Here is an 18,129-nt window from a genome sequence, read left to right as displayed (position 1 = left end):
TGCCATCCTGATCCCCGGCACCAGATACCTTATATAAGTGAAATCCTACAATGTTTGTCTTTTTGTGTCTGCCTTATTTCACCTAGCATAACGTCTTCAAGATTCATCCCTGTTGTAGTATGTATCTGAACTTTATTCCTTTTTATGGATGAATAATATTCCATTGCATGTATATACCACATTTTCTTATTCATTCATCTGCTAGGACACTTGGGTCGTTCCTCCAAACCCCCAAATATGCACTAGGGAACTACTACTTTTTAAAACTTAATAAGGTCATACACTTAAAGAGAGTGAAATGACAAAAGGCGTAGAGGTAGGTACCAAGTGGCGCACAGAATAGGCCCAGAGGTGTGAAAATGCTACAGTCTAATTTGGAGTGGCAAGAGGCCCGGTTTTAGGGAGGAAGTCTCAGTGGAAGGGATGGTCAGGTAGCTGAGGTTTTCTCCTACTTTCTGTACAGATATTTTGTCATCACCTGTTTCTTGTCAATGAGCTTATGATTTCAGGAAAATGAAAATAATTTCTTCTACTGTGAAAGCAGAATGTGATTCTGACGTTGATAATACTCTATTGTTTAAGGAAATGAAATAAATATCATTTTTCCTGAGATCATTTATATGAACAGTGGTGGCTACCTCTGGGCTAGAGTGTCAGGGCTGTGTCTGTGGGGTACAGGACTAAAGTTGAGAAGGTCAGGTAGGGAAAGAGGGAAGGGACTGGGAAGAGAAAAGAGTGAGAGAAGAGCAGGGAAGAGACTAATTTTGGGTAGTTTGTGACTAAGTTCTTGACAAAACCTTAAAACAAATTCTCTTCAACAATAGAACCTACTGACCTGTTCCACAGGGCCTACCTAATGCCCTTCACATAGGAATGTTCAATAATATTTGCCAAATTAGTCTCCAAAAGCAAATACCTTCCTCTATCCCCTTTAAGCTCTTTTTGTTTGAAATGAAGTAAGGCCATTAACTTTCCCCATATTTTTAGTTGACCATCTCTCCCCAGTATTCCTCCACCCCAAACCTCCTAAAGTTTCACTTCCTCTCAAAGTTGAATTAACCCATATTTAGTGCTTAGCACAATGTCTGTACAAATGTAAATATCAATATATCTGGCTGTTGATGGTATTATCAACTTCTCCCATCTTTCCTTCTGTTTTCACTGGATTTTAGAGCCATTAGTTTTGCGTTTCTTTATTCTATTTGTTTTGCCATTCTTGCTTTTATCCTAATTCTGGTTGTTTCTATTAGAGTACTAAAAATGTTGTCATGATCTCTGGCTAAATCAAAGTCTTCCTCATCTCCTTGGTCCTTTTCTGATAGCCCATTGCAAGAATGCTTTAATCTTTACAAAGGGAGAAATGATTAATGTGCCTTATTTTTTGTATTTTTTAAGAGAGATATAGATGGACTGTTGTTTGTTAAGCAATAATCTGATGCACTATGAGTGATGTTTTTATTGCAAATTTTGGTATGTCTGTCCTAAGTAATACATTAGAAAGATTCTGGATTCTGGTCAGGCTTTTCTAAAATTTCTTTTTATACTTTTATAGAGATAATATTCAGTTGGTTTCCCATAGCAGGCTACTAGGCTGCATATCTCCTTTTCTTTTTCTCATTCTGTTGAATTTGCCCATGGTGGGTTCCTGTATATCTGAGTATTTGATTTAAGTCTCATACAATTAACTTCTCCTGCATCTCCACTTTTACATCTTCATGAAACTGTTCCTTTTTGTGATTTAGTGATAAACTTAGTTCATTCTGATCATTTGCCACTTATATTCAACATGAGTATTATCACATTGTTTAAGAGGGGCAAATATTTAATTCCTCATGATAAATTCCTTATTTCCTAAGTATATCTCATACAAGAAAGGGCATGTCTTTTACCTTTAACACTATTATTTCTCACTTATTATTATTCTTGTCTCTCAGACCCTACTTTATTAGTTTATCTAAGAACTAATTTTCTAGTTCCAGAGATAGGAGCTTAGGAGCAGATTCTTTTTCCTCTAAAGTAGTGGGCCTTTACACAAAGATACAAATTCAGAAAGTATTAATAGGCCAGACACAGTGCCTTATGCCTGTAATCCTTGCACTTTGGGAGGCCGAGGTAGGAGGATCACTTGAGGCTAGAAGTTGGCAAGAGCAAGACCTCATCTTTACAAAAAAATAGAAAAATTAGCTGGGCATGGTGGTGTATACCTATAGTCCCAGCTGCTAGGAGACTGAGGCAGAAGGATCGCTGTAGCCCAGGAGCTTGAGGCTGTGGTGAGCTATGATGACGCCACTGCACTCTAGCCTGGGTGAGAGAGCAAGACCCTGTCTCCAAAAAAAAAAAAAAAAAAAAAAAGTATTAACAGAGCCAGGCATGGTGGCTCATGTCTGTAATACCAGCAACTTGTGAGGCTGAGGCCTGAGGTTGGAGGATCCTCGCTTGATACCAGGAGTATGAGATTAGCCTGGGCAACACAGCACGAATCCATTTCTAAAAAAGAAAAAAAAAGGATCATACTATTAAAAAAAAGTATCAGTAGGCCAGGCGCGGTGGCTCACGCCTATAATCCTAGCACTCTGGGAGGCTGAGGCAGGTGGATTGTTTGAGCTCAGGATTGTTTGAGCTCAGAGACCAGCCTGAGCAAGAGTGAGACCCCTTCTCTACTAAAAATAGAAAGAAATTATATGGACAACTAAAAATATATATAGAAAAAATTAGCTGGGCATGGTGGCGCATGCCTGTAGTCCCAGCTACTCGAGAGGCTGAGGCAGGAGGATTGCTTGAGCCCAGGAGTTTGAGGTTGCTGTGAGCTAGGCTGATGCCACGGCACTCTAGCCTGGGCAACAGAGTGAGACTATGTCTCAAAAAAAAAAAAAAAGTATTAGTAAAGTATACTGCCTCCAGTCCTCATGAGTTACAATGGAGAAAAAAGAATCCCTATTCAAAGAGGAGTGTTAAGGGCTATGCCTTATCATCATTCTAGACAAGATTTAGCATGAGCATAATAAACATTATGCTGACAGCAAAGGCTCAGAACATGGGGCCTGTTTCATCAGTTTGGAGGGAGGAATGGTTTCTCTCAGCAGGTCTGAGGAAGTCCAACATTTAACAGCATATATCCTATACATGTCTTGAAGTCTTATGATATCCTGGAAAGATGATTGAGTCTTCTCTTTTAGGTGACTAGTTGGGTGTAGTCTTGACTCTTAGAATGGTCCATTTCATTCAGGGGGCAAGGCTGTCTAGGCACATTGAAGGTAACAAAGTATCCCAGGGATGGGCTGCTGAGGTACAAGGTGGTAACCTGTCAGTTCTTTACAAATATTTAGTTAAAGGCCAATCTCATTCACAAGTGTCAAATATCACATTAGTGCCTACATTTAAGCCACTATATTATAATCAAGTTGCACTAGCCAGCTTTATATCTATGGCTTTTTACTGCTTTAGGGGGCAATCTGGTGACTACTAGATTTATTACCAAGTTATTGTTGAAGTTACCAGACTTATTACCAAATGGCATTTGCCTCAGGCACTATATGAGCATTGTCCTAAGGATTCCTACCAAGACAATGGTGATGTCACTGTTAATTTTCTCAACTTTAGGAGTAAGGTGGTCTTGGGCCTCATTTTCTGGGATGTAGCTTAGGAAACAATGCCTTTTTTAAACCGAAATATTGGTTTCAGGCTTGCCACACTTAGTTGTGTTCATTGTTCAAGCAGACACCAAACTATGCATTCTTCTCATCCATTTGTGTCCAGTATTTCAGGTTAATACATTTGTAGCTAGGCAGGTTCAATCTCTAGTCCTATTTTATATTACCTCTACTCAGCTGAGTTGCTTTATACATCTGAAGTGGACATCTGTGCCTTGGAGGGCATTTCTCAATGTGAACCCTTGTCAGAGGAACTGGAGCCATGAGATTGGTTCAGACTGCTTGTCCCTACGAGGAAGGAGAAGAAGAAGTTGAGTTGGCACATTGATTAAAACAACTTTGAGCAGATGGTAGAAAGTTATGGTCACTGAACTGCACAGTGGTCTTGCATGGGAGAGGTATCAAAACACCCAAAGTATGAAATCATTAAAAAGACAAACTGTGAAGATAGTTGAGTCAAAAGATCCCAACAATTACCATCTAAAACTTGTTCTCTTAAAATAGACATAATTATTACTCTAGTTGCTAGAAGAGCCAGAACTTAAAACCAGCATTTCTGACTCATAAATTTCTTATCTCTAAAATAAAATTTCCTAGTTCCTGGGACTAAGTGAATACTGTTGGTACCTGCCTAAGAGAGCTGCCTACCAGGCAAGAGGACCAGACAGCAAAAATCTATGGACTATAAGCCCCAGGGTACAAGGCTCTCCCACATCAGGGATCTGTGCACTGAGGAGGCCCTCCAGAAGTTACCTGAGGTAACCTGCATTTGGATACTTTTAACCTAGAGGATATGAGTGGCCTATCAGAGGTAACAGAGAAACAAAGACAACAAGCAAAGAAAGAATTCCAACATGTATCAGAGTTAGGAGTCAATATGAGACATAGAACCAGTCGGAGATTTATTACAAGGAATTGGCTGATGTTCTTTTGGGGGCTGGATAAGCAAGGCTGAAGTATGCAGTCAGGCAGGCAGGAAGGGAAGATTAAAAGCAGGTTGGAACCCCATGAGCCCAGGCTGAAGCTCATTGTCCACAATCAGTAAGGAAATGAAGATCACAAGCAGGCTGGAACCCCAGGGGCATGAACTGTTTGCTATCTCTGAACTTAAAAAAGGCCTAAACCCCACTTTGAAGGGCTCATCTGATTAAGTTAGGCCCACTCAGAATAGTCTTTCTTTTGATTAACTTGAAGTCAACTAATTAGGGTTTTTTGTCACATCTGAAAAATCTCTTTACAACATCATTTAGATTAGCGTTTGATTAACCGGGAAGTGTTGTTCAGGTTTACACAGCAAATAGTCAACACACAACAGCAGCTAATATATGAGACATGGGTCCCTTTCCTTTTCCTTCCTCCCTGTGCCAATGCACTGGGAGAGCTAGAGCCTGGATGAGGGAGATGCAGGTGTCTGAGAGGCAGACCATATCCCCTTCCATAGTTTCCAAAGGGAGAGAATGGGAGGAGGAGTGAAATAGCATACTATACCCACTCCCTATTCCTGCCCCTGGAGCTACAAATCTGGCCTACAGGCTGGGCGCGGTGGCTCACGCCTGTAATCCTAGCACTCTGGGAGGCCGAGGTGGGCGGATCATTTGAGCTCAGGAGTTCGAGACCAGCCTGAGCAAGAGCGAGACCCCATCTCTACTAAAAATAGAAAGAAATTATATGAACAGCTAAAAATATATATAGAAAAAATTAGCCGGGCATGGTGGCACATGCCTGTAGTCCCAGCTACTCGGGAGGCTGAGACAGGAGGATCGCTTGAGCTCAGAAGTTTGAGGTTGCTGTGAGCTAGGCTGACGCCACGGCACTCACTCTAGCCTGGGCAACAGAGTGAGACTCTGTCTCAAAAAAAAAAAAAAAAACAAAAAAAAAACAAATCTGGCCTACAGAGGGAAGGGGAAATTTTTGAATGGACTTAAGACAAAATTTTAACAATGGACAGCATGGAGGAAGTTAGGAGATCTAATTGAGATGTCATTGAGATAATTGCTGGCCAGCAAGGAAAAGAGATTTGACATAGCAAATTTGGATACAGTGACTGGGAACAAATAACACTCTACTGAGTTGAGACAACTAGATAAAAAAAAGATTCACTCATAAAAATTAGAAGAACTACTGTAGATGTTTGAACAAGGAAGTAAGAAAAAAACCCAAACAAAACAAGTGCTAGAGAGATGAGGGAAGACTTGCTTTTTTTTAAAAGGTAGAATTTGAGCAGTGTTTAGAAAGTTGGAGCAAAGGGGAAACTATTGAGAATAAAGGCTTAGGAAAATGGTAGGGACACATGGGGAGTGAGGACAGGGAGGATGCTGGACTGACTGCTTTGAGCAAACTGTGTGTGTAAAGGCCTAAGTAGTGATAGGGGCTAGATTAGGGAGCGTCTTGAGAGGCAGGCAGAGGAGTTGAAATTTGGTAGAGAGTAAGAAATCACTATAGGTTCTTGAGTGGGAAAAGCTTGAGGGAAGTTTCTGCTTTGGTTTGTTTTTAATCTTTTAAAGATAGATTAATATGACAGTGAGATAATATGGATAAATTTTAGAGGAGAAGGACTGGAATTCAAGAGAATTCATCCTAGTTTGGATACTGTTGCACTATTCTAGGTTATTTGCAATAACCTAAAATGCAATCATAAGGTAAATTGGAAATGGAGGAGAAAGGGAAAATCTGAGAAATATTTCAAAGACAAAAGCAATGAGATTGATGACCAACTGGAAGTATGATGGTAGAAAGAATAATTCAGAGTATTCTTTGGTTTCTAGCTTGGGGAACTGGAAAAATGGTGGTATCACAAACATAAGTGAGGAAGTTAGGAAAGGAAAATGTATTTGGGAGATCAAGACTATTAATTCAGTTTGGGATTAATGAAGCTGAAGCCATGATTTGGAGTGGAAATGTCCCGGTAGAAGTTGGAAATAAAGTACAGTCAGATTAGCCTGATAGTGGTATGCAGAAAGGACTGCAAGTAGGATATCCAGGCTAGGAAACTGAAGGGTTTGGAGACACTGGTGATATTTTTTCATAACTTCTTCCCGCTGAAGGTGGTGCCTTTTAGAAGAGAAGGGAGTAAATAGGAATAGAACAGTTGGCTACCCAGATGGTGTCAAAGAACAAAATGGGATTTGATTTCTGGGCCATGGTTTAAGATACTGAACTGATGAGTTTTTGGCAAGGAACCAGGGAGTAATGAGGACAAAAAAAAAAAGTTTTTTTCTAATTTCAGTATATCTTTATATCTCAAAATGTATGGGAAGCCCAAAATAAATGCTAAAAAATTACTATAATTTGTAATATAAGGTAGATTCTGGTATTATACAAATTTGATTGTACAAAAGACTTTGGACTTATCCATTTATGATTTATAATATAGACAAAGTGACATAATGAGAAGGAAAGCTTTGATCTAAGTTTATTTTTCTGCATTTTTCATGTTGGATGGGTGGAGAGACGGGTAGGAATGAAAAGATGGAAAAATACTAGTTTGTGATGTAAAGATGGGAAATAGAGCCGAATGAGAAAGAAAAAGCAGAATGAGAATTAGGGACAGACTTAAGATGGGAGTGCAAAAAGGGTGAACAATTCCAGTGAGTTCCATACATCTGATAAGACATACTGCCAGATCATCTTTTGCTATTACATTTTTTCTTTTTCTTTGTTTCTTTCTTTTTTTCCTCTGGAGACGGAGGACTCACTACTTTGCTCAGGCTGGCCTCGAACTCGCAGTCTATTTGCATCAGCCTCCCAAGTAGCTGGGATCAGGCATGTACCACTGGCTTACATTTTTTTCTAGAGTTCTGTTATGGCCTCTACTTCTATCATTGAATTGGTGCATATGATTATAATAGAAATTAAAATTTCAATGAAATGAATACATAAACATTTGTCTTTTTTTTAATAGAATTGCTTATCTGAAGAAATGGATACTTCTCCCTCCAAAAAATATCCAGTTAAAAAACGGGTGAAAATACATCCCAACACAGTGATGGTGAAATATACTTCTCATTATCCCCAGCCTGGGGATGATGGATATGAAGAAATCAATGAAGACTATGGAAATTTTATAGAAGAAAATCCAAAGAAAAGTCTGCTGAGTGAAATGAAAAGAAAAGGAAGAACTTTCTTTGGAACTGTGGATACCAGACCTCCACCAACAGAAGATCCAATGACCAATGAGATTAGACAATTCCAGAGCTTTGCAGAAAAAAATATTTTTCAGTCCCGAAAAATGTGGATAGTGTTGTTTGGATCTGCTTTGGCACATGGATGTGTAGCTCTTATTACTAGGCTCATTTCTGATCGTTCTAAAGTTCCGTCTCTAGAACTGATTTTTATCCGTTCTGTTTTACAGGTCTTATCTGTGTTAGTTGTGTGTTACTATCAGGAGGCCCCCTTTGGACCCAGTGGATACAGATTACGACTATTTTTTTATGGTGTATGCAATGTCATTTCTATCACCTGTGCTTATACATCATTTTCAATAGTTCCTCCCAGCAATGGGACAACTATGTGGAGAGCCACAACCACAGTCTTCAGTGCTATTTTGGCTTTTTTACTTGTTGATGAGAAAATGGCTTATGTTGACATGGCTACAGTTGTTTGCAGCATTTTAGGTGTTTGTCTTGTCATGATCCCCAATATTGTTGATGAAGACAATTCTTTGTTAAATGCCTGGAAAGAAGCCTTCGGGTACACCATGACTGTGATGGCTGGACTGACCACGGCTCTTTCTATGATAGTGTATAGATCCATCAAGGAGAAGATCAGCATGTGGACTGCACTGTTTACCTTTGGTTGGACTGGGACAGTCTGGGGAGTATCCACCATGTTTGTTCTTCAAGAACCCATAATCCCATTAGATGGAGAAACCTGGAGTTATCTCATTGCTATATGCGTCTGTTCTACTGTAGCATTCTTAGGAGTTTATTATGCCTTGGACAAATTCCATCCAGCTTTGGTTAGCACAGTACAACATCTGGAGATTGTGGTAGCTATGGTCTTGCAGCTTTTAGTGTTGCACATATTTCCTAGTGTCTATGATGTCTTTGGAGGGGTAATCATCATGATTAGTGTTTTTGTCCTTGCTGGCTATAAACTATACTGGATGAATTTAAAAAGGCAGGATTATCAGGAAATACTAGACTCTCCCATTAAATGAATGAGTGATTATTATTATCTTGTTAATGTTTAGTTATTAATATGTATGCTGCCATTTTAATGTTTATAAATGTATTTTGTGTTGTATAATTGACAGAGTGTTATATAGTTAATATATACAGATGCAGAAAAACTTATTCTATTCTAATATATTCAAATACAAATATTAAATATGTGAAATATGTCATGAACCTGGTGTCTTTACTGGTATTTACTGGAGTTTTTACAGGTTATTTTGGTAGAGGGAGAATGTTAACTTCCATTACTAAAGAACACAATACTCCAAGAAATGACCCCTTTCAGATGGATCTTCTGTGGTCTTAAACTTCAAAAATTAGAAAAATGTTCATGTTCAATGTTCTACAAATGTTCAACAAAAATCTTTCAATATTCAAAAATCTTCATTTGTGAAAAGTACACTATAAGGGGAAATGTTGAACATCAAGCCCTGTTTTGTCATCTAATCACATTAAAACACTACAGGTGATAGGGCTGGGTAAGGGATCTTGAGCTGGGGCAAGGCAGAGCACAAAGGAAAGTAGATTTTTCAATGACAGTGGGTTGTCCACAGTTAGAACAGAAAGTTGGTCTTCTCTTTGCTATGACGACATTAGGAAATACACAGTAAAGGAAGGTAGGGAGAAGACTGGATTCTTGCCAGCCTTACCTAGTCCATGCCATTTTGTACCTTATGGTGGGAGACCTAATGTTGGAGCAGGGTCTATTTATTCTCAGTTATGCAGCTCTCTTCTAAGGCTGCCCTTGTTTATGATTTTGTGGCAAGGTCTATGAGCTGTAGCAAAGGTACTTTTTACTCCTGAAAAAGACACTAGCAGCATCATAGTATAGCAGAAAATTAACATGGTATCCTGAGATGTTTTTCAAAGGGGCCTAAAAGTCTGTAAAAGCATATAAGATGGCATTAACTTGTGTATAATTTGGGCAATTCTTACCAATTTGGCACAAACAAATGTTGATATGATACTGACTATTAAGCTATTTATGATCTCTTAGCTCCAAATTCGCCCTTCTATATTTTATTCTGTGATGCTATGGCTCAAACCCAGCAAATTATATTTTTCCTATGCCAGCTGGTGTCTCACTAGGTTCCACCAATAAGGGGCATTAGAGGGAGACTAGAAGGCAGAAGGGCAGAAGGGATTTCCTCCTTTCTGTTTACTTGCAGTTTCTGTCACTGTTAATTCCAGCAATAAGCAAAAGCTTTTTGCTCCAGCAGCAACAATTGATTTCAGTCTTGAGCTCCTTTTGGCATCCTCCCCAACCCCAACCAGCCTCATCATATCCCTCTCAAAAGTAGAAGGACCAGCTGGAGAGCACCCTTTCAGGGGTCTGAGCTATAACTCAGCTGGGTCATTTGTCTAAGTTTCTGAGACCTGATAGTCCAAACTTGATTCCCCTTTTTCACTAACCCTAGGCAGTTATTCTTGCAGTTATCACCTCTGAGGGCTCCCTTCGTGTTCCCTTTTTGCTTTTTCACCCAATACAAATTCCTGTCTATTGTAATATCTTGTGATTTCTGTTTTCCTATTATGTATCCCAACCTTACTCAAACGAATCCACAGCCATTAGTACGTTACCTGTGCTTTGGGAAAATGGCAACATGTAGATTTTTCAGTGATTACTAGACACTGGCTCTCAATAGAAATTATTCAAATTGAAGCACAGAAAGAAAAAGATTTGAACAAAAACAATGAACAGAGCCTGAACGACCTGTACTCAGTACTAAGAAGTCTAGCAAGAGTTTAACTGTAGTTCCAGAAAAAAAAGAGAGACAGAGAGTGGGGCCATAAAAAATATTTGAAGAAACATTGACCAAAAGTCCTCCAAATTTGATAAAAGGAAAAAAAAAAACCTAGCGGGCCACAGATCAGGAAACTAAGTAAACCCCAAGCAGGATAAATACAAAGAAAACCACACCTAGAAACATCACAGTGTAACTGCTGATAAACAAAGGTAAAGTCTTAAAAGCAGCAAGAGAAAAAGACATGAGACATACAGGAAAACCATGAGAATAACAACAAACTGGGTTCTCAGCAGAAACAACGGAGGCCAGAAAACAAGAGAATGACATCTTTAAAGTGCTGAAAGAAAACCCTTTGATGACTTCTCCTTGCCTACAGGATAAACTCTAAGGTCGTTGACTTCCATAACCTGGCTATCACTTACATTTCTAGCCATCTTCTGCTGCAGCAATATTCTACTGTTGTTTAATGCCTTTTTATTATGCAGGCCCCGCTATGTTGAAAGCCCTTCTCTTCTTTGGCTAGTTAATTGCCTCACTAGCCTGGCCACACAACTCCCCTCCCCTGTGGCTTAATGTCCCCTTTGTGCGTATTTATTTTTGTATTTACTATATTAATAAAAAGTATCTGTTTAAATCTTATTCTCTGACTCTAGATTGAACTCCTTTAAGGTAGGGACTGATTTTTATATCTCCAGTACCTATTGCAATACCTACCACAGAGTAGACTCAATTAATTTTTGCTGAATGATTTCCCATAAAAGCATAACAATACTCAACTCAGAAATGAAATTGATTTTACTAGGGCCCACTATTTTCTATACCTCACAGGTGAGCCTGTGATTAGTTATTTCTTGCTGGTTGGTAGGTAGGACTTTTTTTGTCCTGAACACTCCTGCCTGACAGTGATGCTAAACTAGATCATTTTCTCTAACCATTTTTAACTATGAGCTATCAATAGGTTTCTGGGAAAGGGCTTGAGACATGGAAGGTCATTTTTCCCTTTGTCTTCCCAGATCCTTTCCTTTAGGATGAATAAAGTGAGTCCTCTATATGTTTTTATCCTAGAAAGATTAGCTGCCCATATTCAAAGATCCACCTTTAGTTCATAGGTCATAAGTATTTTTTTTTTATTTTATTTTTCACTTTTTTTTTTTTGGAAACAGGGTCTCACTTTGTTGCCTAGGTTGGAGTCCAGCGGTGCAAGAATAGCTTACTGCAACCTCAAACTCCTGGACTCAAGTGATCCTCCCACTTCAGCCTCCCAAGTAGCTAGGACTACAGGCATGTGCCACCATGTCTGACCAATTTTAAAAATCTTTTGTAGAGACAAGGTCTCACTATGTTGCCCAGGTTGGTCTGGAAGTCCTGGCTTCAAGTTATCCTCTTACCTTGGCCTCCCAAAGTGCTGGGATTATAGGCATGAGCCACCATACCCAGCCCATAGGTCAAAAATTTTCCTTTTTTTAAGTTCCCAAGTCTAGCAAAGAGGTCATAAGTTTTGACCTACATTTTGTCACCTGATTCTGGTTAGTCCCTAGTTCATTCAGCACTAATTAGCAAGGATGATTCCTGTTTTTGGTTTGAGTTCCTCTGAAAGAGAGGAAGCAGCTGCCACATGCAGGAAGTTGGGGAGACAGTGTGTGAAAGGGAGTTTCAGGGACAGCTCCTACCCCATAAGAACATGTACTCCATTCCTTCTGGTGCAATTTCATACATGACTTTCTGCCTGTCTACCCTCCCACTCTATGCTTTCCTTTTTCATTTTTCTTCCTTCGCTCTTTTTCATATATTTTTGGAGGGTTTTTTTTTTTTAGAGTTTCTGGTAAGAATAGGTGATGAGGAAGCTTAAAGAAGGAAATTGAGAGGATAAATCATGTTTATAGGAAACTAAAATCCTTTTATGAAAAAGCAGATTTAAGCCCTCTCCCTTTCTTACAATTGCTTCTTTTATTTCTTAACTAGGTGACAAACAGCAGTCATGAGATCTGGATCAAAATCTTGTGAAGATCACTGGCCCATTCAAAATACAGATTCCCTTACAAAACAAAATCTAAACTTATTACTTAAGCATATCTTTTCTGGGTTAATTTTCCCCACTTAAGGTAGAGGTATTTGCTATGTGAAGGCTAGGATTGTATGTTACATGTTGTATTTGTATTTATACCCTCTGCTCCCATCACATGTTAAACATATAACTGGAATTGAGATTGAGTCAGGTTCTGCTAACAGTTTGCTGTGTGATTTTGGAGAAATAGTTTTAACCTCTAGGCAATGGTTTCTTTAAAAATATAATATCTCAATTCATGAACTTTATAAAATGTATCAACAAATAAGAAAACCATTGTAGTATTAGCTTGGACTCCCATAACCAAATGCCACAGATTGGGAGGCTTAAACAACAGATATTTATTTTATCATAGTTTTGAAGTCTGGGAAGTCCAAGATGTAAGATGCCAGCATGGTCAGCTTTGGGTAATGGCTCTCTTTCTGGCTTATAGATGGCTGTCTTCTTGCTGTGTCCTCACATGGTAGAGAAAGGAAGCTCTCTGGTGCCTATTTTTATACAGACATGAATCCTATCTGATTAGGGCCCCACCCTCATGAGCTCATGTAACCTTAATTACCTCCTAAAGGCCTATCTCCAAATACACATGGTCCCCAACTTAAGATTTTTTGAATTTATGATGGTGTGCAACATAAACTACATATACTTCGAGGGCCAATACAACCATTGTTTTTCACTTTCAGTATTCAAAAAACTACATGAGATATTCAACACTTTATTATAAATAGGCTTTGTGTTGGATGATTTTGCCCAACTGTAGGCTAATGTAAGTGTTCTGAGCACATTTTAGGTAGGCCAGAATAAGCTCTGATGCTCTGTAGGTTGTGTATTGAATATATTTTTGACTTACGAATCATTTTCAACTTACGATGGGTTTATTGAGACATAACACTATTGTAAGTTAAGGAGTATCTAAACTGTCACATTGGGGGTTATGGCTTCAGCATATGAATTTTGGAGGGGGGGTACAATTCAGTCCATAGCAACTATGATATAATATGCAAAGCTATTTAAACCTGTAGAATAAATTCAAAATTCACTTGCATTATTTACTCTGAATGCCAATAATGTAATGTAGACATAGAGTAGCTATTGCCTAGTTTCATGGTCTACTTTTCCCTGCCAACTTGAGGCTAATAAGGGTACAGATAGGTAATTTGTGCTCGACCTTGTGATCCTACCTACATATGGCAGGTCAACCACATGCATCCATTAGCACTCAGGTGAATAATTTTGAACTTAAATGCAGGAAACCATGAACTCTTGAGACTTATAATCAGGACTAAGGTTAAAGGAGAAGGGAAGAGAAAATGTATTAATGGCTTAAACAATATTTACTGACCATATATCATATGCTAGGCACTGGGGAAAAACTGAACATGGTTCATGATTTAATGGAGTTCACAATGCAGGTAGGGATACGAACAAACCATTTCGACAGCTCAGATGGAGAAAATACCTGTGCTCCTAACCCAGCAGGCTTCCCTGAAAAGTGACACCTAAGCTTAGCCACAAAGATGATTAGGAAGGAATGAGGCAGGTTATGGGGGGCAGCAGCCCCAGCATGGGGGTGAACCAACTTACTGATGCCTCAGCAGATGGCCGGGGTTGGGCCCCTAAGAATGGACACTACCTGACTCTCTGGACACTACCGCAGCCAAGACTGGCAGCTGCCCACACACCACGGCAGTCAGAGGGCCCTCAGACTCAGGAGAAAACCGAAAAACTATTTCGGTTTGTGCCTCAAATTAAGCATAAGTCTTACATTTTTCTCCCAGGTCCCCATTTCCAGGTCTTTTTGTTTTTCTTTGTCGGTCCCCGTCCCTCAGAACCTTCATCTGGGAAGACCCTCCTCAAGTGCAGAAACCAGCAGGAGACTCCCAAAGCCGTTGGGGCTGAACTCGGGACGCAGTAAGTTTTGCGGTAGAGTCTTTCCTGCAGCACTGAGGAGGAAGGCTCAAAGTAACCCGCTGGAGAACCAGGGGAGGCAAAAACCAAGACAGTCGCCGGCAGGCCCAGTGCTTCTCACCCTCTGTCTCCTTCCACCGCGCAGCCTCAGCTCACTCCACACCTAGCACAGCGCTTGATCGACATGTGTCCCCGCCCAATCCCGGCGCGGCGCAGACCGCTGTCGCTTCAGGGACTGGGGAGGGGGGCGACTAAGCCTATCAGATTGGGCCGGCAGCGGGTTTCCTGCCCGGGCAGATCCGCCCGTCGCGCGCGCGCGCGCGCGCCCCGCCCCTCTCCCGAGAGCTACGCGGCGGCGGAGCGCAGGCCTCGTGCCGTAACGGCCATCGGTGCGGCCGCGGCGGCGTCCCGGTGCCTTCTTCAGGTGAGCTGCAGTAGCCGGGCTCGGCAAAGGGAAGGTGAGACGGCCTTGCCGGCAGGCAGACACACACAAACAGCGTTTCCGTCCCCCGTCCGTGCACACCGTCCGTTACTCCTTGCTTCGCTTCCTCTTCCCCGGCAAAGTTAGCCCCGGGGGCGCCGTCTGCCTGCTCGGAGCTGAGCCGGAGTGGGCGCGGATGCTGCTCGACCGGGCCTGGGCGTCTGCACCGCGGCTCCACGCGACCTTCGGACCGCTGCCCCGGGGAGCGCGACCTCGCGGCCTCCCTGTCCGCGCGGCCCGGGGGCGTCGGGTCTCGGGGAGAGCCCCGGCGGCAGCCCCTGGGCTGGGAGAGCGAGTGTGTGGCGCGCGCACTTCCCTGGCAGTCTTCCTGAGAAAGTCCTGTTGCCAGTTGTGGCGTAATCCGAGGGTGGGAAGGTAGGGACGGGGCAGAGAAGGAAGGGCTCTCCCGGAGAGGAGGGAAGAGCGTCGTGCCCTGTGCAGCGTGTGGACATCTTCAGACGCGCCCTGTGCCCCTCCCCCCACCCCGCCCCCAGCCGTTTTCCTCGTTCTTGGCTGTTACCTCGGTCGTTTGGACCTGCTTTAGATTCGCACGCGAGTTGCTTGGCTTTGAGCTTTTGACTTGAGTTGTAATGGATCCCGTAAAACAATGATCTGGATAGGTTGGCTTTGTAATCTTTCTTGTATGTTCTCATAGAAGTTAAATTCGCTGTTAGAAACTCGGGAAGCTGGGTTTTGTTCAGGGCTGACTGAGAACCGTAACATAGGCTCTCAGTGTCGACCTGATGGACTGAAGTCACCTGAAAATAATTCTACCCATTAGATTTGGTAAGAAGCATTAGAAGTTAGCAAAGAGTGAGGTTACGGAGAATTTTCTAACCTCATCTTGGGTGGGGAGCAAAGAAGCCCAGTGTTAAATGGCCAGAACCGGTAAGTTCTGCAAGAGGTATTCATTTTTAAAATCTTACTTTGATAGATTTTTGACAAACCAATCATAACGATTTCTTCAGCACTTGGAAATCACTGTGCCTCAAGTCTCAACCTTCAGTGAGATGACAAAGTTAATGGAGAAAGAACTCAAGAAGAAAGTTTTGTTTGTTTGGTAATTGTCGATGATGTTCCGTTCTTAAATAGGCACCCATTCACAACTTGATAGTGACTTGAAAAACATGCATTGGTTGATCAGTGATACTTTCTTTTCATTTTGACTTGGGGATTGTATTTTAAAATGTCTTATTTTTCTAGGCCTTATCTTTTTATCCATATTTTCCCTGTGCTTTCAGGTCCATCTAAATAAAAGTTGAAACCTGCACGTAATGTTTTGTTAGACGTTGAGTGACACTTAATGCCTCTGGGTTTATTTTTCTTTTGGACCTCTGAGAACTTTCCTTCCAAAGCTCAGGGTAGATTTGATGTGGTTATTGTTATAAATCATTTGTCAGGAAGACTTGGCTTAATACAGATGCAGTATGTTTTTTAAAACATAGTTTAATAATTTTATAATTTACTCACCTTTATAATAAGGGAAAATACCACATGTTCTCTACAGACATCAGAAAATTAAATGATTATTTAGTTGATAAGTAAAATTGAAGGGAACTCTTGAAATCACTAAACATTTAACAAGTTCTTCATAAATACTTTGCTGTGCTGTTTTAAGAAGACAACTGACAGGGCCAAATATGACATTTAAAGTTTTCAGGTAACAGTTATGTCTGGATGATCCACACTTTAAACTGTTTCAAAGATAGAACTTACAGTCTTCCCTTCAAAACTGATTCCGTATGCTAAATTTGTTTTGGTGTCATTACCATGCTTTCTATTACTCAGACACAAACCTTGGTTTTATTTCTATGCATGGCCAATTGTTGCCAGTGATTTTTATCTCTAAGTTGCTGGCCAGCCTTTTTGCTGGGTTTTCTGCCTGTTTTTGTTTTCTCCCTACTTAGTATGTTCTGCTTGCGGCCTAAATCTTAATATAATGCTCCAAACACCCCTCACTGTTCAGAAACCAGCCATAGCTCTCTGTTACTACAGAGTATAGATCAGAATTCATAGGCTTCTAACAGTTTGCTCAAAACCTATTTTTTTGATGCCAGTATTATTTCTCTATAGGAGCTGTCCACTCTAGCCTATGCATAGGCTGCCTATTTAAATCAATTTTCCTTCCTTCCTTTTCTTCCTTTCTTTTCTTTATTATAACTTTTTTTGAGACAGAGTCTCTCTCTGTTGCCTGGGCTAGAGTGCCATGGCATCAGCCTAGTTCACAGCAACCTCAAATGCCTGGGCTCAAGCACTCCTCCTACCTTAGCCTCCCATTAGCTGGGACTATTGGCGTACACCGCCATGTCTGGTTAATTTTTTCTGTTTTTAGTAGCAATCGGGTCTCACTCTTGCTGAGGCTGGTCTTGAACTCCTGACCTCAAGCAATCCTCCTGCCTTGGCCGCCCAGAGTGCTAGGATTATAGGCCTGAGCCACCTCCCCTGGTCTGTTTGAAATTCCCCCCCCCCCCCCCCCAAATTACGTAAGTAGCAAATAAGGTAAAATTTTGTTTCGTTTTTGGTCCTTCAGTTCCTTGTGGTGTTGCTTTTCTTTGAACCCATACTCCTTATTGTTTTGCCATTCCCTGGATTGTAATCTTATGTAGACTCATAGTATCGTTGAACATCATTGCAGGAATGTTGGAATCCAACCTTCTGTTTTATAGATAGGAAAACTGAAATACGTACAGAATACCTGCACTAAAATTCACACATTAAGGGGGCAGAGCTGAGACTCAAACCTTGACCTCCTAACTCAAATTCTGTGTATTCTTTATGAAACCATATAACTTCTCATCTCTTAGGTCATTTTGCATGATTTGCTTTACATTATTTTTTGTTTTGTGTGTTTATGCCTTCTCATACAGATTGAAAACTTCTTGAGGACAGGGATACCTTGGTGACTTGCATCATAAGTTATTTTAACAATTAATTAAGATCTATATGGAGTCTTCCTATGCATTTTAAATGTATTACCAGCAGTAACAATAATGTCATCTCTGCAGTTGAGTCCTATGACCTACTAGAAAGTGAACTGGATCCCTTACAGGTTTTACTGCTGGAATTGAGTTTGTCTGTTTCAATCTCTTGATAAAGAGAATGA

The 18,129-nt window shown here is 40.8% G+C and overlaps 2 protein-coding genes across 4 annotated transcripts in view; both read left to right on the top strand.

Annotated features, from left to right (window-relative positions):
- The window catches only part of SLC35G2 (solute carrier family 35 member G2), a 37,051-nt gene extending 28,059 nt beyond the window's left edge, over positions 1 to 8,992 (top strand). The window contains exon 2 of the mRNA XM_069473207.1: positions 7,552 to 8,992. Coding sequence (XP_069329308.1) covers positions 7,552 to 8,808 — 1,257 coding nt within the window. The 3' untranslated portion in view covers positions 8,809 to 8,992. The remainder of the gene's footprint in view (positions 1 to 7,551) is intronic.
- Positions 8,993 to 14,889: 5,897 nt separating this feature from the next.
- The window catches only part of NCK1 (NCK adaptor protein 1), an 88,505-nt gene continuing 85,265 nt past the window's right edge, over positions 14,890 to 18,129 (top strand). For 2 of the 3 annotated variants that reach the window (XM_069473202.1, XM_069473204.1), the window contains exon 1: positions 14,890 to 14,969. The gene's annotated coding sequence lies outside the window, so the exon portion shown is untranslated. Of the gene's footprint in view, positions 15,004 to 18,129 lie in introns of all 3 variants that reach the window. The other variant, XM_069473201.1, reaches the window with a different exon arrangement.

This window comes from Eulemur rufifrons, chromosome 7 (genome assembly GCF_041146395.1).
Source record: "Eulemur rufifrons isolate Redbay chromosome 7, OSU_ERuf_1, whole genome shotgun sequence".
NCBI classification, from domain to species: Eukaryota; Metazoa; Chordata; class Mammalia; order Primates; family Lemuridae; genus Eulemur; species Eulemur rufifrons.
The sequence above is the reverse complement of the archived record's forward strand: the minus strand, read 5'-3'. Positions and strand labels throughout refer to the sequence as shown.